The sequence below is a fragment of the Lissotriton helveticus genome, chromosome 4_1 (genome assembly GCF_964261635.1).
Source record: "Lissotriton helveticus chromosome 4_1, aLisHel1.1, whole genome shotgun sequence".
NCBI classification, from domain to species: Eukaryota; Metazoa; Chordata; class Amphibia; order Caudata; family Salamandridae; genus Lissotriton; species Lissotriton helveticus.
Genome location: NC_136063.1, coordinates 6,954,724 through 6,981,926, shown reverse-complemented (window position 1 = coordinate 6,981,926; position 27,203 = coordinate 6,954,724). Strand labels below are relative to the sequence as shown.

The window sequence follows — 27,203 nt, the reverse complement described above, 5'->3', positions numbered from 1 at the left end:
AATAATTAGATAAAGGACTATCAAGACAGTTTCCTGCCAAATACATTAAATGTCAAATCATAACTTAATTGCAGATATACATTCTCTGTCATATATTCCTGACAATAAAATAAAAGAAGTGTTGACGTTTCGACCCCTAAACAGAACAGCAAACTAGGCGCATGGGGGGCGGGGTCTTCATCAGGACGGAGGTGAAAGTGAGCAAAAAGCACCAGTGACGGCTGCTATATTTCTTCAGGCTGCGGATATATAAGCTGGGCTGCGTGAGTTCTCAGATTTCTGTTTAAATGTCCACAGTATCCGATATGTGGGGGCCAGGTGGATTAGTAACCGGTGGCTCTGGGCTGCTGGCAGGGCAGGTGAGACGGGGACTGAGAAATCGTAACTCTGAGGCAGCACCAACAACTTAAGGGAAGCACAGCGAGGAGCAATAGCTTTGTTTTTCCTCTTTTTATGTGCAGCACACATAGAAAAAGGAAAAAACCTCTTGGGTGAAGAATTTGTCCCTTCCTGCACACAAATATTCATCCCTGCAATGCGGGCACCCTTGCAACATGGTGCAAGGTTTCCCGCGTTGGTGCACGGCAGCCCATAGTGTGCCGGAACAGGGGAAACGGACAGGAATGCATCCTACCTGATGCAACACATTCCTGCCCTTTTCTTTTGGCATAGGAGGTAAAACTTTATAAATGAGGCCCTCAGTTTATAAAGAAAATAAACCCCTCCTCTCGGCTACCTACGTATGAATGCGGTTTATGTTTGCAGGACTCTTGAACACGTCTTAATAAATTGCACATGTTTGATTAATGTCTCCCCGTAAGATTTAGAAGAGAAATATGTTTGCTAGCTCTGCTAGAAATATAGACAAGGCAACCATGCTTCCCAAACTTCCAAGATTGTATAATTTTAAGCAGCGCGTGCCGCACCATCTATTACAAGTTCCCTTCATAACAATCTTTTTCAAAGTGTTTATGCCTGATGGGAGCAGGGACCTATTGACGTATCCCAACCCCAGGGAGCCAGATGGCGGGGTTTCCCAACCTCAGGGAGCCAACTGGTCGGGTGTCTCAACCCCAGGGAGCCAGCTGGTGGCATGTCCCAACCTCAGGAGGCTAGCAGGAGGCATGTCCAAACCCCAGGGAGCCAGCTGGTGGGGTGTCCCAACCCTAGGGAGCCAGCTGGTGGCGTGTCCCAACGCAGGGAGCCATCTGGTGGCGTGTCCCAACCCCAGGGAGCCAGCTGATGCCGTGTCCCACCCCCAGGGAGCCAGCTGGTGATGTGTCCCAACCACAGGGAGCCAACTGGTGGCATGTCCCAACCTCAGGGAGCAAGCTGGTGGTATGCCCCAACCGAGGGAGCCATCTGGTGCCGTGCCCCAACTCCTGGGAGCCAGGTGGTGGCATGTCCTTACTCCTGTGAGCCATCTGTTGCCATGTCCCAACCCCAGGGAGCCAGCTGGTGGTGTGTCGAACCCCAGGGAGCCAACCGGTGGCATGTCCCAACCCCTGGGAGCCAGCTTGCGGTGTGTCTCAACCCCAGGAAGCCAGCTGGTGGCGTGTCCCAACCATAGAGAGCCAACTCTGGGTGTGTCCCAACCCCAGAGAGCCAGCTGGTGGGCATGTCCCAACCCAAGGAAGCCAGCTTGTGGTGTGTCCCAACCCCATGGACCCAGCTTGTGGGGTGTCCCAAACCCAGGGAGCAAGCTGGTCGGCATGTCCCAACCCCAGGGAGCCAACTGGTGGCGTGTCCCAACCCCTGGGAGCCAGATTGCGGTGTGTCTCAACCCCAGGAAGCCAGCTGATGGGGTGTCCCAACCATAGAGAGCCAACTCTGGGTGTGTCCCAACCCCAGAGAGCCAGCTGGTGGCATGTCCCAACCCAGGGAGACAGCTGGTGGGCATGTCCCAAACCCAGGGAGAAAGCTGGTCAGCGTGTCCAACCCTGTTAGCGAGCTTGTGGGCTTGTCCCAACCCCAGGAAGCCAGCTGTTGGCATGTCCCAACCCCAAGGAGCCAGCTGGTGGCGTGTCCCAAACCCAGGGAGCCAGCTGGTGGGCGTGTCCCAAACCCAGGGAGCCAGCTGGTGGGCGTGTCCCAACCCCAGGGAGCCAGCTGATGGGTGTGTCCAACCCCGGGGAGCCAGCTGGTGGTGTGTCCCAACCCCAGGGAGTCAGCTTTTGGTGTGTCCCAACCCCAGGAAACCTGTGGGTGGCGTGCCCCAACCACAGGGAGCCAGCTGGTGTGCATGTCCAACCCTGGTAGTGAGCTGGTGGGCGTTTTCCAACCCCAGGGAGCAAGGTGGTAGGCGTGTCCAACCCCTGGTAACGAGCTGGTGGACGTATCCCAACCCCAGGAAGCCAGCTGGTGGTGTGTCCCAACCCCAAGAAGCCAACTGGTGGTGTGTCCCAACCCCAGGGAGCCAGCTGGTGGTGTGTCCCAACCCCAAGAAGCCAACTGGTGGTGTGTCCCAACCCCAAGAAGCCAACTGGTGGTGTGTCCCAACCCCAGGGAGCCAGCTGGTGGTGTGTCTCAACCCCAGGAAGCCAGATGGTGGCATGTCCCAACCCCAAGGAGCCAACTGGTGGTGTGTCCCAACCAACCCCAGGGAGCCAGCTGGTGGTGTATCCCAACCAAGCCCAGGGAGCCAGCTGGTGGTGTGTCCCAACTCCAGGGAGCCAGCTGGAGGGCGTGTCCCAACCACAGGATGCCAGCTGGTGGGCGTGTCCCAACCCCAAGGAGCCAACTAGTGGTGTGTCCCAACCCAAGGGAGCCAGCTGGTGGCATGTCCCAACCCCAAGGAGCCAACTAGTGGTGTGTCCCAACCCCAGGGAGCCAGCCGGTGGGCATGTTCCAAACCCAGGGAGCCTGCTGGTGGTGTGTCCTAACTGCTGGGAGCCAGCTGGTGGCGTGTCCAAACCCCAAGGAGCCAGCTGGTGGCGTGTCCAAACCCCAAGGAGCCAGCTGGTGGCGTGTCCAAATGCCTGGGAGCCAGCAGGTGAGCATTAGCCATTGACTACGAGAGATATTCAAGCCAAAGATGTGCAAATGCAAGCATGAGGCTTAAACAACCATAAGACAAATAAGGGAACCCTTATCTTGGAGATTGCACGCAGCAAGGGAAAGTCTGCACATCGAGCGGATTCCAGCGGATTTTAGAGCCTTCACGAGCCTTTAGGATTTTAGAGCCTTCACGTCGCCACCTTTAACCTCGCGGTACCCGCTTTGCGGGTCCCGCAGCGCCTCGCACACAGGAGGCAGCAGACCGTGGACATTGGACTACCTGAGGACAAGAGGCGCGGGCAGGTGAGCAAGCCGGCGGGGCTGCGAGCACGCAGGCAGGGACTCCGATGACCAGGAGCCCCTGCGCGCCCATTTAACACACCTGGGCTGCTCTCCCCACTGGCCACGCCCCCCGCCCTCGGTCCAGAAAAAGCGGTGGTTTGCAATTCTAGTCGGAACCCTTATCTTGGAGATTGCACGCAGCAAGGGAAAGTCTGCACATCGAGCGGATTCCAGCGGATTTTAGAGCCTTCACGAGCCTTTAGGATTTTAGAGCCTTCACGTCGCCACCTTTAACGCTTCGCGGGTCCCGCAGCGTCTCGCACACAGGAGGCAGCAGACCGTGGACATTGGACTACCTGAGGACAGGAGGCACGGGCAGGTGAGCAAGCCGGCGGGGCTGCGAGCACGCAGGCAGGGACTCCGATGACCAGGAGCCCCTGCGCGCCCATTTAACACACCTGGGCTGCTCTCCCCGCTGGCCACGCCCCCCGCCCTCGGTCCAGAAAAAGCTGTGGTTTGCAATTCTAGTCGGAACCCTTATCTTGGAGATTGCACGCAGCAAGGGAAAGTCTGCACATCGAGCGGATTCCAGCGGATTTTAGAGCCTTCACGAGCCTTTAGGATTTTAGAGCCTTCACGTCGCCACCTTTAACGCTTCGCGGGTCCCGCAGCGCCTCGCACACAGGAGGCAGCAGACCGTGGACATTGGACTACCTGAGGACAGGAGGCGCGGGCAGGTGAGCAAGCCGGCGGGGCTGCGAGCACGCAGGCAGGGACTCCGATGACCAGGAGCCTCTGCGCGCCCATTTAACACACCTGGGCTGCTCTCCCCGCTGGCCACGCCCCCCGCCCTCGGTCCAGAAAAAGCGGTGGTTTGCAATTCTAGTCGGAACCCTTATCTTGGAGATTGCACGCAGCAAGGGAAAGTCTGCACATCGAGCGGATTCCAGCGGATTTTAGAGCCTTCACGAGCCTTTAGGATTTTAGAGCCTTCACGTCGCCACCTTTAACGCTTCGCGGGTCCCGCAGCGCCTCGCACACAGGAGGCAGCAGACCGTGGACATTGGACTACCTGAGGACAGGAGGCGCGGGCAGGTGAGCAAGCCGGCGGGGCTGCGAGCACGCAGGCAGGGACTCCGATGACCAGGAGCCCCTGCGCACCCATTTAACACACCTGGGCTGCTCTCCCCGCTGGCCACACCCCCCTGAACGCCAACCAATAGGCAAGCGCCCATTGAATATACATTGAAGCATTGTTCCCGCTTCGCGGGAGCGCGCGGGAGGGCGCCGGGAGAAGCCCGGGACAAGGGCGGGACCGTCTGTGGCCGTCCGGGGCCGCAGGAGGCCGGGCTGGGCCAGGGTATTGTCATCTTTGTTTTAAGGCTGATGTTATTTATATTTTAATTATTTAGTCTATTCTTGGTTGCCCATTGCTTCGCCCCTGCTAATATCGTTACAAGTTATAAATAACGGTTAGACAATATATCTTGTTTTTCCCCTTTAGACATGAGTCACTCAGCCCCCCCTGGTGTGGGCACCTTTCCACTTGGCCCTCTTGACAAATTTTTTTTAAAAACCACCAAGGAAGTAGATAGGGATCTCCTCCTTGCTGAGAGAAGAGCTGTGCGACGACGCTCTATAGAGCAATTAAAGAGAAGCCAACTGCCCTTCCCCTCAGACTCAAATCATACTCAGGCCACGGACGTCAGAGGGCCAAGTTCGATTGAGGATGATGGTACAGATATAAACCAAACGCCCAGTATATTTAGGTTTCCTATTATTTCGCCGCCCTGTGTTAGTGCAACTAGTGGTGACCAGCTATGTTGCATTCCCATTGATCACTCGAGCTTTGTTGATGTAAATATACCAGATAGCCAACCTAAGGACCTCGGGCTTTGTCCCACGTTACCCAGCTCTTCACTGGTTTGTGTTGAACCTGGTGAGAACACCCCCTTGAGGAGTGTGGGTGACGTTGCTACTAAGTCTGATGATGTAAAGAGGGTGGTGCGTTCCCCACCGAGAAAACGAAGGAGAAAGGGTGGGGTAAAAAGGAAAGGTCAAAATCGCCAGATTGTATTATCTCCTACACCAATTGTTATCCCTGATCAACTTATCCCTCCTCACACAGAGCTACGGAAGCCAGAAACACCAAACTTGCCTACTCCTGACTTAGCTACTGAAGGGCTTGGTGAGGCCTCTTATGCCATCTTAGAGAAGCTCATCAAATCATATATGTTACCTTTGTTGGAGCGCGTTAGGATTGTGAGTGACAAATTGGATCGCCTTCTGGTGTCCGCTGAGTCAACACAACCCCCCACCTTAGTTAAGGGCAAGGGTGTTTCGACTAACCCACAAAGTACTTTACACATGGCAGGTAATATAAATACTAATATCAGCCAAAATCCTAAAAGTGTAACCATTGCAGCCACTATCCCAACTAAAGTGAAGGATGTGGCTGTTAAACCCCCAAGACCAGCTAGTACGGCTAAGACGAATCAAAGGGCGGTCGTTAACAAACCCCCCCCACAGGGAATTGTTCAACAACCAAAGAATGGGGAGGGTAAATTAGCTCCCTCTACTGGTAAATCCCACAAACACCCACCAAGGAGCCATAATGTGGACTTGCCACCAGATTCCCAGAATTTTGTTATTGTAATGACGGGTGTGCCACCCGTCTTGGAAGGGGATCGGGAAAACAATGAAAGCCTAAAAAATAAAGTCATCTTTTGGCTTAAGACTAATAGACCCCTTCCTGCACATCTTAATGGGGACATTGTCTCGGTCAGAAGATGCCAATGGGTGGGGGTTCGTCCAAAGGATATAGAGGGTGATATTGTTATCATTAACTTTAGGGATAACAGAGTAGTATCCTATATCTCAGATTGGTTTGTGGGAAAACATGAGGGAGGGGTCTCCACTAGGAATCTTAGTTATTTTTATCCTGAGACCCTGATTAATCCAACTGAACAACCCCACATTAAAAACACCAAAGGCCTCCTCAAGTGGTCCAATTTTACATCTAGCTTCCATGGACCCCAAATTAACCCTGAGGAATGGTATCGATCCTACATCCAATCTAGTTATAATTGTCCCCCGTTTACACCTGGTTGGGCTAAAATTAAACCTCAACCTCTTGGCCCACCGGCAATATCGAACTATCCTGCTCCAAACAATCCTCTGTATCCCATAGTTCCTCTCACTCATGTCTTTCCCCAGGTCCAACAGCTCCCTAACATGTACCCAGCATTATACCATCCAACCAGCCTAAACCCCAAAGACCACTGGAATATACCATTGAGGAATCTTTATGACCCCTTATCAGGGTTATCGACAAATGATTGACCAGTAGTGTCGATAAGGGATGTTGAATCCAACCTGGATTATATGGGAGGGGGGGTTGTTTTGTTTAATTCATTAAACACTACTGGAAGTTTTGTTGAGCATCCCTGTAATTGTATGGAGGGGGGCTTGACTAACAGAGTGGAGTTAGACACACAGGATATGGCTTTAACCCCTTTGCCCTCAATGTGCGTTACAAAAGTGGATGCAAACCCAGAGCCATGCCCTCAGGCCGGGCCGGTGGGTTTGATGATGCCAGGTACGAGTTTAGGTGTCTCTGTGTTTGAAGCCTCCCCTCCCAAGCTTCACGACCTTCACCCTATGGAGACTACTAACCTGTGTGAGCAAATGTACAACAAGGGTACTGTTATGGGCTGTTGGAACATAGCAGGTTTAGAATCTCGTACATGTATTCCTGATTGGGTAAAGTTCATCTCTCTTGGTGATATTTGGTGTTTTCAGGAGACCTGGACAATTCTTCCTGTGTATCTTCAAGGCTTCCTGAATTTTTACAAACCCGCGATCAAAGGTCTAAGAGGTCGGGCTATGGGTGGCCTCACAATTTGGGTTCGCCAAGCTGCAGGTGTAACTGTCAAAGAAATTTTTATTGACTGTCCTGATCTATTGATAGTTAGCATTCGAACATGCAGTGGGCTGGATATAATGTTGATTAATGTTTATGCTAGGGGAATGACGGGTGGCAGAGTTTCACACACCCTTACCTGCTTAGATGATTTTTTAAGTTCTAATGTAAATTCCGGACACGTAATGGTGATGGGCGACCTTAACACCTGCTTCGAACCATTAAGTAATGATGATGGTTTACTAACCGAAGCAGAGGACCAGACCTGGGGGATCCCACAACTTGAAATACCCCCGATAACTAAATGGTCTCAAGCAGCTACTTATATTAAAGGTCTTTGTTTGAACTGGGGGCTCCGAGCTCTTAATGGTCGTACCAGCTCGGACAAGATGGGTAATCACACCTTTTATAATGGTAGATATAGTAGTCGTATTGACTATATTTTAGTTGACATGGAAATGTGGCCCGTGGTTTTAGACATGTCTGTTAAACCGCGCCAAGAAAGTGATCATGAACCCTTGGTGGCAGAATTGAAGGATTTTAGTTTTGTAGGGATGGTTGATCTAAGGCCTAACCCTGTTCAGGAGGCGGTAGTACTTACGAACGATATGAGGAGGGTGCGCTGGCCGAAAGTTTCGGTCGACGTGGAAGCACGCAAAAAGATCAGAGCTCTGGTCTCAAACTCCCTGGTAGAAACTGAAAAGTGTGATGTACAGTACTTGGATATCACAGCTATTCATGCCAGCCTGTTTCTGTCCTTAAAATCTTTGTTCGTTAAGTATGTTGCAAATAACGGGAGAGGGAAGGGCAAGAAACCACTAAATTGGTTTAACGAAGCCTGCAGAAAGTCCCACGTAGATTTGTTTAAGGCCCTAAAATCAAAGAACCCTGCTCTAATCAAAGCAAGCAGGAAGGCTTTTAATGTAGCAAAACGCCATGCCAAAGCCGCTTGGGATGATGAGCGATGGACATCTCTAGCCGAGGCATGTGGTTCAAGGAACTTACAACAGTTCTGGCACTTGCTTAGGTGGGGTAGCTCACAGGATGATCGCCCAAGCCCTGCTTCTGTGGAACCACAAAAATGGGTGTCCTATTTTGTGGAACAATTTAGATGTTGTAACACAGCGCATGTTTCTATTAGCTGGCCATTATCTTTTGACACTCTTGTGTTCTCGGCTAATGAAGTAGAGGCAGTTCTGAAGGCCATTCCTAGGGGAAAAGCGCCAGGTCCAGACTGTATCCCAGCGGATATATTTCTGGAGGATCACGACCTTTGGGTTCCATACCTGGTGCGTTTGGTAAATGCATTAGCAGCGGACGCCAGAGTACCCGAATCCTGGGCTGGTGCTGAAATTTTGCCTATCTTTAAGAAGGGCGATCGGTCGGTTCCATCCAACTACCGGCCGATCAGTCTAATAGACGCGGTACAAAAGATCATAACCCGTCTTGTGCTCACCAGGATCCAGGCATGGGTAGAGGAGCATGATATTCTTACCCCTCTACAAGCTGGGTTTCGACCCTATGTGAGCACACTGGATCAGGCATTCCGATTTATGCTTTTGCACTGGAAGACAGTTACCCTTGGCAAAGGCAACCTGTATGCGGCCTTCGTGGACCTTAGGTCAGCGTTTGACCTGGTCCCGAGGGCAGGCTTATGGAAATCCTTACTGGATATGGGTATGCCCCCCATATTGGTACGCCTGATAGTGAACCTTCATGCCCAGACCTTTGCTTATGTGCGCTGGGGAAAACCGGGTGAGGTGACGGAGAATTTTCCAGTGGCCAAAGGTGTCAGACAAGGCTGTGTCTTGGCACCTACCTTGTTCTCCCTATATATCAACGGGGTCACTAAATATTATGACAACTTTTCCACGGACGCCCCAAGTTTGGCTGGCATGCGAATCCCCCTGCTCATGTTCGCTGACGATACTCTCTTGATTTCACGAACCAGACAGGGTCTGCAAAAGGCACTGTCAAGGTTCGAGAGTTTCTGCAGCGAGCATGAGCTGGAGGTGAACGTGTCCAAGACCAAATTTATGGTCTTAAGGGGGCACAAGCAAATAAATGCCAGGGTTTCCATGGGGGATATCCCCCTGGAGCAAACAAAGCACTTCACCTACCTGGGTGTTACCTTCAGTGACACTTTGAGCTGGACCCACCAGATTGAGCTCATGACTTTGAAACATCAACAGCTGGGCGGGGCACTGATCAAGGAACACAAAGGGTCATTTACGAGGCCGATGTCCCCGCTTATTAAGATCTATGGGGGTAAGGTTCTACCAGCAGTCTTGTATGGTGCGGAACTATGGGGTGGCAGTAATTTGGATACATTAAAACATGCCCAAAATAAATTCTTAAGGATGTCCATAGGCTTGCCTCAGTCGACCCCATTAATCCCCCTACTTTATGACCTAGGGTGCCACTCGGTGGAGGACCAAGCAAGACTCCGTCCATTAACATTCTGGCGCCGTCTGTGGACAACACCCGAACTTCATTATTATGCGGAAGCATGCTTGGAGGTTAAAAACAGCCCTGGTGCCATAAAGATTGGATGGTTCAGAGACCTCAAGGCTATTTTATTAGCTTTGGGTCATGGCGATCTGTGGTTCGCGCCTGAGTCAGCCAATTTCCCCTCAAAAAAGGAACTAAAAAAATGCTATTGGGACTGGGTGACTCACAACATGTACTTGAAATCAAGCTCAAGCAGCCTCACTGGACTGTTCATTGTACACAAGGATGCGCCCAAGCTAGAATGGTACTGGGATACCATAACGAAACCCCTGGACCGCAAACTATTTTTTCAATTCAGATGCGGTTCGCTTCCCATAGGGGAGTTTACCAAAAAGTGGGGAACTGAAAGGTCGGGGTTCTGTCCCAAGTGTCAAGGTACTGGGGAAAGCCTGAATCACTTTTTGTATGTGTGCCCTTTATACTTTGCCCCTAGAGCCAAATGGCTAAGACCGGTTGGTAGACATCTAGGTACCAGATCGGCTGTAGAAGCAACTAGATTGTTAAAAACCAACCTGGATTCCCTTATTGTTGTCGGGGTTGCTAAATTCCTTGGGTGGGCTTGGGTCCTTAGAAGCAGGTTTATTAAAAACTCCCAAATGGTGACTGTTTAGTTTTTGTTGACATGCAGACCTAAGGTTGTATTAGAGTTCCTCTGTAGAGTTTTGCTTATTTGCACATTTGTTTAAGAAGCTGATTAGTTATAAATGATTTAATACGTGTTTTAACTGTTTTTATGTATGTATTGTATTTTATGTCTTTTATGATGAACTAATCGAATAAAGACTTCTTGAACCTGAAATAAACTACTTCTCCACACCCAATGCAGCTTCATAAACTACAACCCTAAACACAATGCAGCTAAATAAAATACTCCCCCGCACCCACTGCAGCTTCATAAACTACTCCCCCACACCCACTACAGCTTCCTAAACTACTGCCCGGTCCCACTGCAGCTTCCTAAACTACTCCCCCGCACCCACTGCAGCTTCATAAACTACTGCCCCGGTCCCACTGCAGCTTCCTAAACTACTGCCCGGTCCCGCTGCAGCTTCCTAAATTACTCCCCCGCACCCACTGCAGCTTCATAAACTACTGCCCCGGTCCCACTGCAGCTTCCTAAACTACTGCCCGGTCCCACTGCAGCTTCCTAAACTACTCCCCCACACCCACTGCTGCTTCATAAACTACTCCTCCACACCCAATGCAGCTTCATAAACTACTCCCCCGCACCCACTGCAGCTTCATAAACTACTCCCCCACACCCACTGCAGCTTCATAAACTACTCCCCCACACCCACTGCAGCTTCATAAACTACTCCCCACACCAATTGCAGCTAAATAAAATACTCTCCTACACCCAATGCGGCTTCATAAACTACTCCCCTACACCCACTGCAGCTTCATAAACTACTGCCCTGGTCCCACTGCAGCTTCATAAACTACACCCCCGCACCCACTGCAGCTTCATAAACTACTGCCCCGGTCCCACTGCAGCTTCATAAACTACTGCCCCGGTCCCACTGCAGCTTCATAAACTACTCCCCCACACCCAATGCAGCTTCATAAACTACTCCCCCGGTCCCACTGCAGCTTCATAAACTACTGCCCCGGTCCCACTGCAGCTTCATAAACTACTTCTCCACACCCAATGCAGCTTCATAAACTACAACCCTAAACACAATGCAGCTAAATAAAATACTCCCCCACACCCACTGCAGCTTCATAAACTACTCCCCCACACCCAATGCAGCTTCATAAACTACTCCCCCGCACCCACTGCAGCTTCATAAACTACTCCCCCGCACCCACTGCAGCTTCATAAACTACTCCCCCACACCCAATGCAGCTTCATAAACTACTCCCCTACACCCAATGCAGCTTCATAAACTACTCCCCCGCACCCACTGCAGCTTCCTAAACTACTCTCCCAAACCCACTGCTGCTTCATAAACTACTCCCCCACACCCAATGCAGCTTCATAAACTACTCCCCCGCACCCACTGCAGCTTCATAAACTACTCCCCCACACCCACTGCAGCTTCATAAACTACTCCCCCACACCAATTGCAGCTAAATAAAATACTCTCCTACACCCAATGCGGCTTCATAAACTACTCCCCTACACCCACTGCAGCTTCATAAACTACTGCCCCGGTCCCACTGCAGATTCATAAACTACTCCCCCGCACCCACTGCAGCTTCATAAACTACTCCCCCGCACCCAATGCAGCTAAATAAAATACTCTCCTACACCCAATGCAGCTTCCTAAACTACTGCCCCGGTCCCACTGCAGCTACATAAACTACTCCCCCACACCCAATGCAGCTTCATAAACTACTCCCCCGCACCAATTGCAGCTAAATAAAATACTCTCCTACACCCAATGCGGCTTCATAAACTACTCCCCACACCCACTGCAGCTTCATAAACTACTGCCCCGGTCCCACTGCAGCTTCATAAACTACTCCCCCGCACCCACTGCAGCTTCATAAACTACTCCCCCGCACCCAATGCAGCTAAATAAAATACTCTCCTACACCCAATGCAGCTTCCTAAACTACTGCCCCGGTCCCACTGCAGCTACATAAACTACTCCCCCACACCCAATGCAGCTTCATAAACTACTCCCCCGCACCAATTGCAGCTAAATAAAATACTCTCCTACACCCAATGCGGCTTCATAAACTACTCCCCACACCCACTGCAGCTTCATAAACTACTGCCCCGGTCCCACTGCAGCTTCATAAACTACTCCCCCGCACCCACTGCAGCTTCATAAACTACTCCCCCGCACCCAATGCAGCTAAATAAAATACTCTCCTACACCCAATGCAGCTTCCTAAACTACTGCCCCGGTCCCACTGCAGCTACATAAACTACTCCCCCACACCCACTGCAGCTTCCTAAACTACTGCCCCGGTCCCACTGCCGCTTCATAAACTACTCCCCACACCCACTGCAGCTTCCTAAACTACTGCCCCGGTCCCACTGCGGCTTCATAAACTACTCCCCTACACCCACTGCAGCTTCATAAACTACTCCCCCGCACCCAATGCAGCTAAATAAAATACTCTCCTACACCCAATGCAGCTTCCTAAACTACTGCCCCGGTCCCACTGCAGCTTCATAAACTACTCCCCACACCCACTGCAGCTTCCTAAACTACTGCCCCGGTCCCACTGCGGCTTCATAAACTACTCCCCTACACCCACTGCAGCTTCATAAACTACTCCCCCACACCCAATGCAGCTTCATAAACTACTCCCCCACACCCAATGCAGCTTCATAAACTACTCCCCCACACCCAATGCAGCTAAATAAACTACTCCCCCACACCCAATGCAGCTTCATAAACTACTCCCCCACACCCAATGCAGCTTCATAAACTACTCCCCCGCACCCACTGCAGCTTCATAAACTACTCCCCCACACCCAATGCAGCTAAATAAAATACTCTCCTACACCCAATGCGGCTTCATAAACTACTCCCCTACACCCACTGCAGCTTCATAAACTACTGCCCCGGTCCCACTGCAGCTTCATAAACTACTCCCCCGCACCCACTGCAGCTTCATAAACTACTCCCCCGCACCCAATGCAGCTAAATAAAATACTCTCCTACACCCAATGCGGCTTCATAAACTACTCCCCTACACCCACTGCAGCTTCATAAACTACTGCCCCGGTCCCACTGCAGCTTCATAAACTACTCCCCCGCACCCACTGCAGCTTCATAAACTACTCCCCCGCACCCAATGCAGCTAAATAAAATACTCTCCTACACCCAATGCAGCTTCCTAAACTACTGCCCCGGTCCCACTGCAGCTACATAAACTACTCCCCCACACCCAATGCAGCTAAATAAAATACTCTCCTACACCCAATGCAGCTTCCTAAACTACTGCCCCGGTCCCACTGCAGCTACATAAACTACTCCCCCGCACCCACTGCAGCTTCATAAACTACTCCCCCGCACCCAATGCAGCTAAATAAAATACTCTCCTACACCAAATGCAGCTTCCTAAACTACTGCCCCGGTCCCACTGCAGCTACATAAACTACTCCCCCACACCCAATGCAGCTTCCTAAACTACTGCCCCGGTCCCACTGCGGCTTCATAAACTACTCCCCTACACCCACTGCAGCTTCATAAACTACTGCCCCGGTCCCACTGCAGCTTCATAAACTACTGCCCCGGGCCCACTACAGCTTCATAAACTACTCCCCCACACCCACTGCAGCTAAATAAAATACTTCCCTGCACCCACTGCAGTTTCATAAACTACTCTCCCACACCCAATGCAGCTTCCTAAACTACTGCCCCGGTCCCACTGCGGCTTCATAAACTACTCCCCTACACCCACTGCAGCTTCATAAACTACTGCCCCGGTCCCACTGCAGCTTCATAAACTACTGCCCCGGGCCCACTACAGCTTCATAAACTACTCCCCCACACCCACTGCAGCTAAATAAAATACTTCCCTGCACCCACTGCAGTTTCATAAACTACTCTCCCACACCAAATGCAGCTTCATAAACTACTCCCCCACACCCAATGCAGCTTCATAAACTACAACCCCGGTCCCACTGCAGCTTCATAAACTACTCCCCGAAACCCACTACAGCTTCATAAACTACTCCCCGAAACCCACTACAGCTTCATAAACTACTCCCCCACACCCACTGCAGCTAAATAAAATACTTCCCTGCACCCACTGCAGTTTCATAAACTACTCTCCCACACCAAATGCAGCTTCATAAACTACTCCCCCACACCCAATGCAGCTTCATAAACTACAGCCCCGGTCCCACTGCAGCTTCATAAACTACTCCCTGAAACCCACTACAGCTTCATAAACTACTCCCCGAAACCCACTACAGCTTCATAAACTACTCCCCCACACCCACTGCAGCTAAATAAAATACTTCCCTGCACCCACTGCAGTTTCATAAACTACTCTCCCACACCAAATGCAGCTTCATAAACTACTCCCCCACACCCAATGCAGCTTCATAAACTACAGCCCCGGTCCCACTGCAGCTTCATAAACTACTCCCCCACACCCAATGCAGCTTCATAAACTACAGCCCCGGTCCCACTGCAGCTTCATAAACTACTACCCGAAACCCACTACAGCTTCATAAACTACTCCCCGAAACCCCCTACAGCTTCATAAACTACTCCCCCACACCCACTGCAGCTAAATAAAATACTTCCCTGCACCCACTGCAGTTTCATAAACTACTCTCCCACACCAAATGCAGCTTCATAAACTACTCCCCCACACCCAATGCAGCTTCATAAACTACAGCCCCGGTCCCACTGCAGCTTCATAAACTACTCCCCGAAACCCACTGCAGCTTCATAAACTACTCCCCGAAACCCACTACAGCTTCATAAACTACTCCCCCACACCCAATGCAGCTTCCCAAACTACTGCCCCGGTCCCACTGCAGCTACATAAACTACTCCCCCGCACCCACTGCAGCTTCATAAACTACTGCCCCGGTCCCACTGCAGCTTCATAAACTACTCCCCCGCACCCACTGCAGCTTCATAAACTACTGCCCCGGTCCCACTGCAGCTACATAAACTACTCCCCCGCACCCACTGCAGCTTCATAAACTACTGCCCCGGTCCCACTGCAGCTTCATAAACTACTCCCCCGCACCCACTGCAGCTTCATAAACTACTCCCCCACACCCACTGCAGCTAAATAAAATACTTCCCTGCACCCACTACAGTATCATAAACTACTCTCCGACACCAAATGCAGCTATAAAAACTACTCCCTGCACCCACTGCAGCTTGGTAAACAACTCACCCGCACCCACTCCAGGTTTATAAGCTACTCCCTTGTGCCCACAGCAGCTTCATAAACTACTCCCCCGCACCCTATGCAACTACATAAACTAATCCCCTACACCGTATGCAGCTACATAAACTGCTCCCCTGTGCCAACTTCAGCTTCATAAACTACTCCCTGAAATCCACTGCAGCTACATAAACTACTGCCCCACACCCAATGCAGCTTCCTAAACTACTGCCCCGGTCCCACTGCAGCTACATGAACTACTCCCCGAAACCCACTACAGCTTCATAAACTACTCCCCCACACCCACTGCAGCTACATAAACTACTCCCCCACACCCAATGCAGCTTCATAAACTACTGCCCCGGGCCCACTGCAGCTTCATAAACTACTCCCCCACACCCAATGCAGCTTCATAAACTACTGCCCCGGGCCCACAGCAGCTTCATAAACTACTACCCCTCTCCCACTCCAGGTTCATAAACTACTTCCCCTCTCCCACTGCAGGTTCATAAACTACTCCCCGAAACCCAGTACAGCTTCATAAACACCTGCCCCGGTCCCACTGCAGCTTCATAAACTACTCCCCACACCCACTACAGCTTCATAAACTACTGCCCGGTCCCACTGCAGCTTCATAAACTACTCCCCACACCCACTACAGCTTCATAAACTACTGCCCGGTCCCACTGCAGCTTCATAAACTACTCCCCACACCCACTACAGCTTCATAAACTACTGCCCCGGGCCCACTGCGGCTTCCTAAACTACTCCCCCGCTCCCACTCCAGGTTCATAAACTACTCCCCCTCTCCCACTGCAGGTTCATAAACTACTCCCCACACCCAGTCCAGCTTCATAAACTACTCCCCAAAACCCAGTACAGCTTCATAAACTACTGCCCCGGGCCCACTGCAGCTTCATAAACTACTGCCCCGGGTCCCACTGCAGCTTCCTAAACTACTGCCCCTGTCCCACTGCAGCTTCATAAACTACTCCCCACACCCACTACAGCTTCATAAACTACTGTCCCGGTCCCACTGCAGCTTCATAAACTACTCCCCACACACACTACAGCTTCATAAACTACTGCCCCGGTCCCACTGCAGCTTCCTAAACTACTGCCCGGTCCCACTACAGCTTCATAAACTACTGCCCCGGTCCCACTGCAGCTTCCTAAACTACTCTCCCACACCCACTGCTGCTTCATAAACTACTCCCCACACCCACTACAGCTTCATAAACTACGCCCCCACACCCACTGCAGCTTCATAAACTACTGCCCCGGGCCCACTGCAGCTACATAAATTACTGCCCCGGGCCCACTGCAGCTTCCTAAACTACTGCCCCGTCCCACTGCAACTTCATAAACTACGGCCCCGGGCCCACTGCAGCTTCATAAACTACTCCCCGAAACCCACTGCAGCTACATAAACTACTGCCCCGGGCCCACTGCAGCTTCCTAAACTACTGCCCCGTCCCACTGCAAATTCATAAACTACTCCGCCACACCCACTGCAGCTTCATAAACTACTGCCCTGGGCCCACTGAAGCTTCATAAACTACTCCCCCACACCCACTGCAGCTTCATAAACTACTGCCCCGGTCCCACTGCAGCTTCATAAACTACTCCCCACACCCACTACAGCTTCATAAACTACTGCCCCGGACCCACTGCAGCTTCCTAAACTACTGCCCGGTCCCACTGCAGCTTCATAAACTACTCCCCACACCCACTACAGCTTCATAAACTAATGCCCCGGGCCCACTGCAGCTTCGTAAACTACTCCCCCTCTCCCACTCCAGGTTCATAAACTACTCCCCCTCTCCCACTGCAGGTTCATAAACTACTCCCCACACCCAGTCCAGCTTCATAAACTACTCCCCGAAACCCAGTACAGCTTCATAAACTACTGCCCCGGGCCCACTGCAGCTTCATAAACTACTGCCCCGGGTCCCACTGCAGCTTCCTAAACTACTGCCCCTGTCCCACTGCAGCTTCATAAACTACTCCCCACACCCACTACAGCTTCATAAACTACTGCCCCGGTCCCACTGCAGCTTCATAAACTACTCCCCACACCCACTACAGCTTCATAAACTACTGCCCCGGTCCCACTGCAGCTTCCTAAACTACTGCCCGGTCCCACTACAGCTTCATAAACTACTGCCCCGGTCCCACTGCAGCTTCCTAAACTACTCTCCCACACCCACTGCTGCTTCATAAACTACTCCCCACACCCACTACAGCTTCATAAACTACTCCCCCACACCCACTGCAGCTTCATAAACTACTGCCCCGGGCCCACTGCAGCTACATAAACTACTGCCCCGGGCCCACTGCAGCTTCCTAAACTACTGCCCCGTCCCACTGCAACTTCATAAACTACTGCCCCGGGCCCACTGCAGCTTCATAAACTACTCCCCGAAACCCACTGCAGCTACATAAACTACTGCCCCGGGCCCACTGCAGCTTCCTAAACTACTGCCCCGTCCCACTGCAAATTCATAAACTACTCCGCCACACCCACTGCAGCTTCATAAACTACTGCCCTGGGCCCACTGAAGCTTCATAAACTACTCCCCCACACCCACTGAAGCTTCATAAACTACTGCCCCACTGAAGCTTCATAAATTACTGCCCCGGGCCCACTGCAGCTTCATAAACTACTGCCCCGGGCCCACTGCAACTTCATAAACTACTCCCCAACACCCACTGCAGCTTCATAAACTACTCCCCAACACCCACTGCAGCTTTATAAACTACTGCCCTGGGCCCACTGCAGCTTCCTAAACTACTGCCCCGGTCCCACTCAGCTTCATAAACTACTCCCCCACACCCACTGCAGCTTCATAAACTACTCCCCCACACCCAATGCAGCTACATAAACTACTCCCCCACACACACTGCAGCTTCCTAAACTACTGCCCCAGGACCACTGCAACTTCATAGTCTACTCTCCTGTGCCCACTACAGGTTCATAAACTGCACCGCTGCCATGTTCATAAACTACTCCCCCGCTCCCACTGCAGGTTCATAAACTACTCCCCTGCTCCCACTACAGGTTCATAAACTGCACCGCTGCCATGTTCATAAACTACTCCCCCGCTCCCACTGCAGGTTCATAAACTACTCCCCCGCTCCCACTGCAGGTTCATAAACTACTCCCCCGCTCCCACTGCAGGTTTATAAACTACTCCCCTGCTCCCACTACAGGTTCATAAACTGCACCGCCGCCATGTTCATAAACGACTCCCCCGCTCCCACTGCAGGTTCATAAACTACTCCCCCGCACCCACTGCAGCTTCATAAACTACTCCCCCGCTCCCTCTGCAGGTTCATAAACTACTCCCCCGCTCCCACTGCAGGTTCATAATCTACTCTCCTGTGCCCACTGCAGGTTCATAAACTGCACCACCGCCGTGTTCATAAACTACTCCCCCGCTCCCACTGCAGGTTGGATCGTCTCAGTTCCCCATGTTGACGCCTCACCCCCAGGAGGACCAGCCAGTTGTAACTTTCAGCCAGGGAGAATGATATCAATATTTCTCCACAGTGAGGCGCTCACACTTGCATCCTTATGGAGCGCCCCGGAGACCCCTTGGATGGCGCTGCGTTGGTGATCACATCCTGTGCTCCTCCGTGTGATATTTAGATGTGATCATGAGATGTTGAGACCTATCTTGGTTTAGCCTTTGGAGTGGAGTGTTTGAAAATTGACCAACGCCTGCTCCCCACCCACAGGTAAACCCTCAGATGGTGCTCCCATGCACCGACGAGCTTCAGCCATAGGTGACCGGCCAATGAACAAGCGCAGAGGTAGACACATCGATGGTCGGACCACATACATCGCCCGCAGGTGTAGTTGAGTCTTACCTGTGCCAACCAGGAGAGCCGCGACTAGTATGGAGCACAAAGCAGCCTTCATGTCTGTGGTGGACTCTCACCGATGGAAGGACCTCAGCGCGTGGAATTCGTGGTGGTGTCTGTGTTTCCGTCCTTCCGTGCCAGGGCTTTATATATTGACACACTTTGGCCACCAGTCTTGGTGTTGGCCCAGTTAGGGTGGACAAACTGGTTTTGTAGGTGTGATAGATGAGGTGTAGGAAGGAAGATACTGCAGCAGGGTGTGATGCCTTTCTGTGGGCGCAGTCTTGATTCAAGGATGACACATTGCCCTCTTCACCGCCCACTTATCAGCACCTGCACGGAGGAATGCAACACAAACACAGTGTAATTTACGGCACTTTATTCACTCAGGCTGCTTGGTTGGTCATAAAACACATTCTTTATTTGGGCCATTTTATTTAACACATATTTGGCATTCTAAACATTTAGCCTAACATTATTTTTGGCAATCTTGGGCTAAGTTACATTTGGTTAGAAGAAACTTCCCTATTTCATGCCATCTCTCCAGTTTATGGCTACTATGTCTCCCAGGTCGCCTTTCCCTTCTGTCTCCAAATTCACCCTTTCTTCTGTCTCACAAGCCACCCCTCCTCTCTCCTCAGTTCACCCCTTCCTGTCTCCCCAGTTCACCCCTTCTCTGTCTCCCCGGTTCACCCCTTCATGTCTCCCCAGTTCACCCCTTCCTCTGTCTCCTCAGTTCACCCCTTCCTGTCTCCCCAGTTCACCCCTTCTCTGTCTCCTCAGTTCACCCCTTCCTGTCTCCCCAGTTCACCCCTTCCTCTGTCTCCTCAGTTCACCCCTTCCTGTCTCCCCAGTTCACCCCTTCCTCTGTCTCCTCAGTTCACCCCTTCCTGTCTCCCCAGTTCACCCCTTCCTGTCTCCCCAGTTCACCCCTTCATGTCTCCCCAGTTCACCCCTTCCTCTGTCTCCTCAGTTCACCCCTTTCTCTGTCTCCCCATTTCACCCCTTTCTCTGTCTTCCTAGTTCACCCCTTCCTGTCTCCCCAGTTAACCCCTTCCTCTGTCTCCCCAGTTCACCCCTTCTCTGTCTCCCCAGTTTACCCCTTCCTGTCTCCCCAGTTCACCCCTTCATGTCTCCCCAGTTGACCCCTTCCTCTGTCTCCTCAGTTCACCCCTTCCCCTGTCTCCTCAGTTCACCCCTTCCTGTCTCCCCAGTTCACCCCTTCCTGTCTCCCCAGTTCACCCCTTCCTGTCTCCCCAGTTCACCCCTTCCTCTGTCTCCTCAGTTCACCCCTTCCTCTGTCTCCCCAGTTCACCCCTTCCTGTCTCCCCAGTTCACCCATTCCTCTGTCTCCCTAGTTCACCCATTCCTGTCTCTCCAGTTCACCCCTTCTCTGTCTCTCAAGTCACCCCTTCTCTGTCTCCCCAGTTCACCCCTTCATGTCTCCCCAGTTCACCCCTTCCTCTGTCTCCTCAGTTCACCCCTTCCTGTCTCTCCAGTTCACCCCTTCTCTGTCTCTCAAGTCACCCCTTCTCTGTCTCCCCAGTTCACCCCTTCTCTGTCTCCCCGGTTCACCCCTTCATGTCTCCCCAGTTCACCCCTTCCTCTGTCTCCTCAGTTCACCCCTTCTCTGTCTCCCCGGTTCACCCCTTCATGTCTCCCCAGTTCACCCCTTTCTCTGTCTCCTCAGTTCACCCCTTCCTCTGTCTCCCCAGTTCACCCCTTCTCTGTCTCCTCAGTTCACCCCTTCCTGTCTCCCCAGTTCGCCCCTTCCTGTCTCCCCAGTTCACCCCTTCCTGTCTCCCCAGTTCACCCCTTCATGTCTCCCCATTTCACCCCTTTCTCTGTCTTCCTAGTTCACCCCTTCCTCTGTCTTCCAAGTCACCCCTTCTCTGTCTCCCCAGTTCACCCCTTCCTGTCTCCCCAGTTCACCCCTTCCTCTGTCTCCCCAGTTCACCCATTCCTGTCTCTCCAGTTCACCCCTTCTCTGTCTCTCAAGTCACCCCTTCTCTGTCTCCCCAGTTCACCCCTTCATGTCTCCCCAGTTCACCCCTTCCTCTGTCTCCTCAGTTCACCCCTTCCTGTCTCTCCAGTTCACCCCTTCTCTGTCTCTCAAGTCACCCCTTCTCTGTCTCCCCAGTTCACCCCTTCATGTCTCCCCAGTTCACCCCTTTCTCTGTCTCCTCAGTTCACCCCTTCCTGTCTCTCCAGTTCACCCCTTCTCTGTGTCCCCAGTTCACCCCTTCTCTGTCTCTCAAGTCACCCCTTCTCTGTCTCCCCAGTTCACCCCTTCTCTGTCTCCCCGGTTCACCCCTTCATGTCTCCCCAGTTCACCCCTTCCTGTCTCCTCAGTTCACCCCTTCCTCTGTCTTCCAAGTCACCCCTTCTCTGTCTCCCCAGTTCACCCCTTCCTGTCTCCCCAGTTCACCCCTTCCTGTCTCCTCAGTTCACCCCTTCCTCTGTCTCTCAAGTCACCCCTTCTCTGTCTCCCCAGTTCACCCCTTCTCTGTCTCCTCAGTTCACCCCTTCCTGTCTCTCCAGTTCACCCCTTCTCTGTCTCCCCAGTTCACCCCTTCTCTGTCTCTCAAGTCACCCCTTCTCTGTCTCCCCAGTTCACCCCTTCTCTGTCTCCCCAGTTCACCCCTTCTCTGTCTCCCCGGTTCACCCCTTCATGTCTCCCCAGTTCACCCCTTCCTCTGTCTCCTCAGTTCACCCCTTCATGTCTCCCCAGTTCACCCCTTCATGTCTCCCCATTTCACCCCTTTCTCTGTCTCCTCAGTTCACCCCTTCCTTTGTCTCTCCAGTTCACCCCTTCCTCTGCCTCCCCAGTTCCCCCTTCCTGTCTCCCCAGTTCACCCCTTCCTGTCCCCCCAGTTCACCCCTTCCTCTGTCTCCTCAGTTCACCCCTTCCCCTGTCTCCTCAGTTCACCCCTTCCTGTCCCCCCAGTTCACCCCTTCCTCTGTCTCCCCAGTTCACCCCTTCTCTGTCTCCCCCAGTTTACCCCTTCCTCTGTCTCCTCAGTTCACCCCTTCCCCTGTCTCCTCAGTTCACCCCTTCCTGTCTCCCCAGTTCACCCCTTCCTGTCTCCCCAGTTCACCCCTTCCTGTCTCCCCAGTTCACCCCTTCCTCTGTCTCCTCAGTTCACCCCTTCCTCTGTCTTCCAAGTCACCCCTTCTCTGTCTCCCCAGTTCACCCCTTCTCTGTCTCCCCAGTTCACCCCTTCCTGTCTCCCCAGTTCATCCCTTCCTCTGTCTCTCAACTCACCCCTTCCTCTGTCTCCCCAGTTCACCCCTTCTCTGTCTCCCCAGTTTACCCCTTCCTGTCTCCCCAGTTCATCCCTTCATGTCTCCCCATTTCACCCCTTTCTCTGTCTCCTCAGTTCACCCCTTCTCTGTCTCCCCAGTTCACCCCTTCATGTCTCCCCAGTTGACCCCTTCCTCTGTCTCCTCAGTTCACCCCTTCCCCTGTCTCCTCAGTTCACCCCTTCCTGTCTCCCCAGTTCACCCCTTCTCTGTCTCCCCAGTTCACCCCTTCCTCTGTCTCTCCAGTTCACCCCTTCCTTTGTCTCTCCAGTTCACCCCTTCCTCTGTCTCCCCAGTTCCCCCTTCCTGTCTCCCCAGTTCACCCCTTCCTCTGTCTCCCCAGTTCACCCCTTCCTGTCTCCCCAGTTAACCCCTTCCTCTGTCTCCCCAGTTCACCCCTTCCTCTGTCTCCCCAGTTCACCCCTTCATGTCTCCCCAGTTGACCCCTTCCTCTGTCTCCTCAGTTCACCCCTTCCCCTGTCTCCTCAGTTCACCCCTTCCTGTCTCCCCAGTTCACCCCTTCCTGTCTCCCCAGTTCACCCCTTCCTGTCTCCCCAGTTCACCCCTTCTCTGTCTCCCCAGTTCACCCCTTCCTCTGTCTCCTCAGTTCACCCCTTCCTCTGTCTTCCAAGTCACCCCTTCTCTGTCTCCCCAGTTCATCCCTTCCTCTGTCTCTCAACTCACCCCTTCCTCTGTCTCCCCAGTTCACCCCTTCTCTGTCTCCCCAGTTTACCCCTTCCTGTCTCCCCAGTTCATCCCTTCTCTGTCTCCCCAGTTCACCCCTTCATGTCTCCCCAGTTCACCCCTTCCTCTGTCTCCTCAGTTCACCCCTTCCCCTGTCTCCTCAGTTCACCCCTTCCTGTCTCCCCAGTTCACCCCTTCTCTGTCTCCCCAGTTCACCCCTTCATGTCTCCCCAGTTCACCCCTTCCTCTGTCTCCTCAGTTCACCCCTTCCTGTCTCCCCAGTTCACCCCTTCTCTGTCTCCTCAGTTCACCCCTTCCTGTCTCCCCAGTTCACCCCTTCTCTGTCTCCTCAGTTCACCCCTTCCTGTCTCCCCAGTTCACCCCTTCCTCTGTCTCCTCAGTTCACCCCTTCCTGTCTCCCCAGTTCACCCCTTCCTCTGTCTCCTCAGTTCACCCCTTCCTGTCTCCCCAGTTCACCCCTTCCTGTCTCCCCAGTTCACCCCTTCATGTCTCCCCAGTTCACCCCTTCCTCTGTCTCCTCAGTTCACCCCTTTCTCTGTCTCCCCATTTCACCCCTTTCTCTGTCTTCCTAGTTCACCCCTTCCTGTCTCCCCAGTTAACCCCTTCCTCTGTCTCCCCAGTTCACCCCTTCTCTGTCTCCCCAGTTTACCCCTTCCTGTCTCCCCAGTTCACCCCTTCATGTCTCCCCAGTTGACCCCTTCCTCTGTCTCCTCAGTTCACCCCTTCCCCTGTCTCCTCAGTTCACCCCTTCCTGTCTCCCCAGTTCACCCCTTCCTGTCTCCCCAGTTCACCCCTTCCTGTCTCCCCAGTTCACCCCTTCCTCTGTCTCCTCAGTTCACCCCTTCCTCTGTCTCCCCAGTTCACCCCTTCCTGTCTCCCCAGTTCACCCCTTCCTGTCTCCCCAGTTCACCTCTTCCTGTCTCCCCAGTTCACCCCTTCGTGTCTCCCCAGTTCACCCCTTCCTGTCTCCCCAGTTCACCTCTTCCTGTCTCCCCAGTTCACCCCTTCCTCTGTCTCCCCAGTTCACCCCTTCCTGTCTCCCCAGTTCACCCCTTCCTGTCTCCCCAGTTCACCTCTTCCTGTCTCCCCAGTTCACCCCTTCCTCTGTCTCCCCAGTTCACCCATTCCTGTCTCTCCAGTTCACCCCTTCTCTGTCTCTCAAGTCACCCCTTCTCTGTCTCCCCAGTTCACCCCTTCATGTCTCCCCAGTTCACCCCTTCCTCTGTCTCCTCAGTTCACCCCTTCCTGTCTCTCCAGTTCACCCCTTCTCTGTCTCCCCAGTTCACCCCTTCCTGTCTCCCCAGTTCACCCATTCCTCTGTCTCCCCAGTTCACCCATTCCTGTCTCTCCAGTTCACCCCTTCTCTGTCTCTCAAGTCACCCCTTCTCTGTCTCCCCATTTCACCCCTTCTCTGTCTCCCCGGTTCACCCCTTCATGTCTCCCCAGTTCACCCCTTCCTCTGTCTCCTCAGTTCACCCCTTCCTGTCTCCCCAGTTCACCCCTTCCTGTCTCCCCAGTTCACCCCTTCATGTCTCCCCATTTCACCCCTTTCTCTGTCTTCCAAGTCACCCCTTCTCTGTCTCCCCAGTTCACCCCTTCCTGTCTCCCCAGTTCACCCCTTCCTCTGTCTCCCCAGTTCACCCATTCCTGTCTCTCCAGTTCACCCCTTCTCTGTCTCTCAAGTCACCCCTTCTCTGTCTCCCCAGTTCACCCCTTCATATCTCCCCAGTTCACCCCTTCTCTGTCTCCTCAGTTCACCCCTTCCTGTCTCTCCAGTTCACCCCTTCTCTGTCTCCCCAGTTCACCCCTTCTCTGTCTCTCAAGTCACCCCTTCTCTGTCTCCCCAGTTCACCCCTTCTCTGTCTCCCCGGTTCACCCCTTCATGTCTCCCCAGTTCACCCCTTTCTCTGTCTCCTCAGTTCACCCCTTCCTGTCTCCCCAGTTCGCCCCTTCCTGTCTCCCCAGTTCACCCCTTCCTGTCTCCCCAGTTCACCCCTTCATGTCTCCCCATTTCACCCCTTTCTCTGTCTTCCTAGTTCACCCCTTCCTCTGTCTTCCAAGTCACCCCTTCTCTGTCTCCCCAGTTCACCCCTTCCTGTCTCCCCAGTTCACCCCTTCCTCTGTCTCCCCAGTTCACCCATTCCTGTCTCTCCAGTTCACCCCTTCTCTGTCTCTCAAGTCACCCCTTCTCTGTCTCCCCAGTTCACCCCTTCATGTCTCCCCAGTTCACCCCTTCTCTGTCTCCTCAGTTCACCCCTTCTCTGTCTCCTCAGTTCACCCCTTCCTGTCTCTCCAGTTCACCCCTTCTCTGTCTCCCCAGTTCACCCCTTCTCTGTCTCTCAAGTCACCCCTTCTCTGTCTCCCCAGTTCACCCCTTCTCTGTCTCCCCGGTTCACCCCTTCATGTCTCCCCAGTTCACCCCTTCCTCTGTCTTCCAAGTCACCCCTTCTCTGTCTCCCCAGTTCACCCCTTCCTGTCTCCCCAGTTCACCCCTTCCTCTGTCTCCCCAGTTCACCCATTCCTGTCTCTCCAGTTCACCCCTTCTCTGTCTCTCAAGTCACCCCTTCTCTGTCTCCCCAGTTCACCCCTTCATGTCTCCCCAGTTCACCCCTTCCTCTGTCTCCTCAGTTCACCCCTTCCTGTCTCTCCAGTTCACCCCTTCTCTGTCTCCCCAGTTCACCCCTTCTCTGTCTCTCAAGTCACCCCTTCTCTGTCTCCCCAGTTCACCCCTTCTCTGTCTCCCCAGTTCACCCCTTCTCTGTCTCCCCGGTTCACCCCTTCATGTCTCCCCAGTTCACCCCTTCCTCTGTCTCCTCAGTTCACCCCTTCATGTCTCCCCAGTTCACCCCTTCATGTCTCCCCATTTCACCCCTTTCTCTGTCTCCTCAGTTCACCCCTTCCTTTGTCTCTCCAGTTCACCCCTTCCTCTGTCTCCCCAGTTCCCCCTTCCTGTCTCCCCAGTTCACCCCTTCCTCTGTCTCCCCAGTTCACCCCTTCTCTGTCTCCCCCAGTTTACCCCTTCCTCTGTCTCCTCAGTTCACCCCTTCCCCTGTCTCCTCAGTTCACCCCTTCCTGTCTCCCCAGTTCACCCCTTCCTGTCTCCCCAGTTCACCCCTTCCTGTCTCCCCAGTTCACCCCTTCCTCTGTCTTCCAAGTCACCCCTTCTCTGTCTCCCCAGTTCACCCCTTCCTGTCTCTCCAGTTCACCCCTTCCTCTGTCTCTCAACTCACCCCTTCCTCTGTCTCCCCAGTTCACCCCTTCTCTGTCTCCCCAGTTTACCCCTTCCTGTCTCCCCAGTTCATCCCTTCATGTCTCCCCATTTCACCCCTTTCTCTGTCTCCTCAGTTCACCCCTTTTCTGTCTCCCCAGTTCACCCCTTCATGTCTCCCCAGTTGACCCCTTCCTCTGTCTCCTCAGTTCACCCCTTCCCCTGTCTCCTCAGTTCACCCCTTCCTGTCTCTCCAGTTCACCCCTTCCTCTGTCTCTCCAGTTCACCCCTTCCTTTGTCTCTCCAGTTCACCCCTTCCTCTGTCTCCCCAGTTCCCCCTTCCTGTCTCCCCAGTTCACCCCTTCCTCTGTCTCCCCAGTTAACCCCTTCCTCTGTCTCCCCAGTTCACCCCTTCCTCTGTCTCCCCAGTTCACCCCTTCATGTCTCCCCAGTTGACCCCTTCCTCTGTCTCCTCAGTTCACCCCTTCCCCTGTCTCCTCAGTTCACCCCTTCCTGTCTCCCCAGTTCACCCCTTCCTGTCTCCCCAGTTCACCCCTTCCTGTCTCCCCAGTTCACCCCTTCTCTGTCTCC

The 27,203-nt window shown here is 53.0% G+C and overlaps 1 protein-coding gene across 1 annotated transcript in view; it reads right to left on the bottom strand.

The window, feature by feature from the left end:
- The window catches only part of LOC144828278 (lymphocyte antigen 6E-like), a 49,614-nt gene extending 30,059 nt beyond the window's left edge, over window positions 1-19,555 (bottom strand). Inside the window, exon 1 of the mRNA XM_078686357.1 lies at window positions 19,403-19,555. Within this exon, the coding sequence (XP_078542483.1) occupies window positions 19,403-19,454 (52 nt within the window). The 5' untranslated portion in view covers window positions 19,455-19,555. The remainder of the gene's footprint in view (window positions 1-19,402) is intronic.
- Window positions 19,556-27,203: the final 7,648 nt, after the last annotated feature.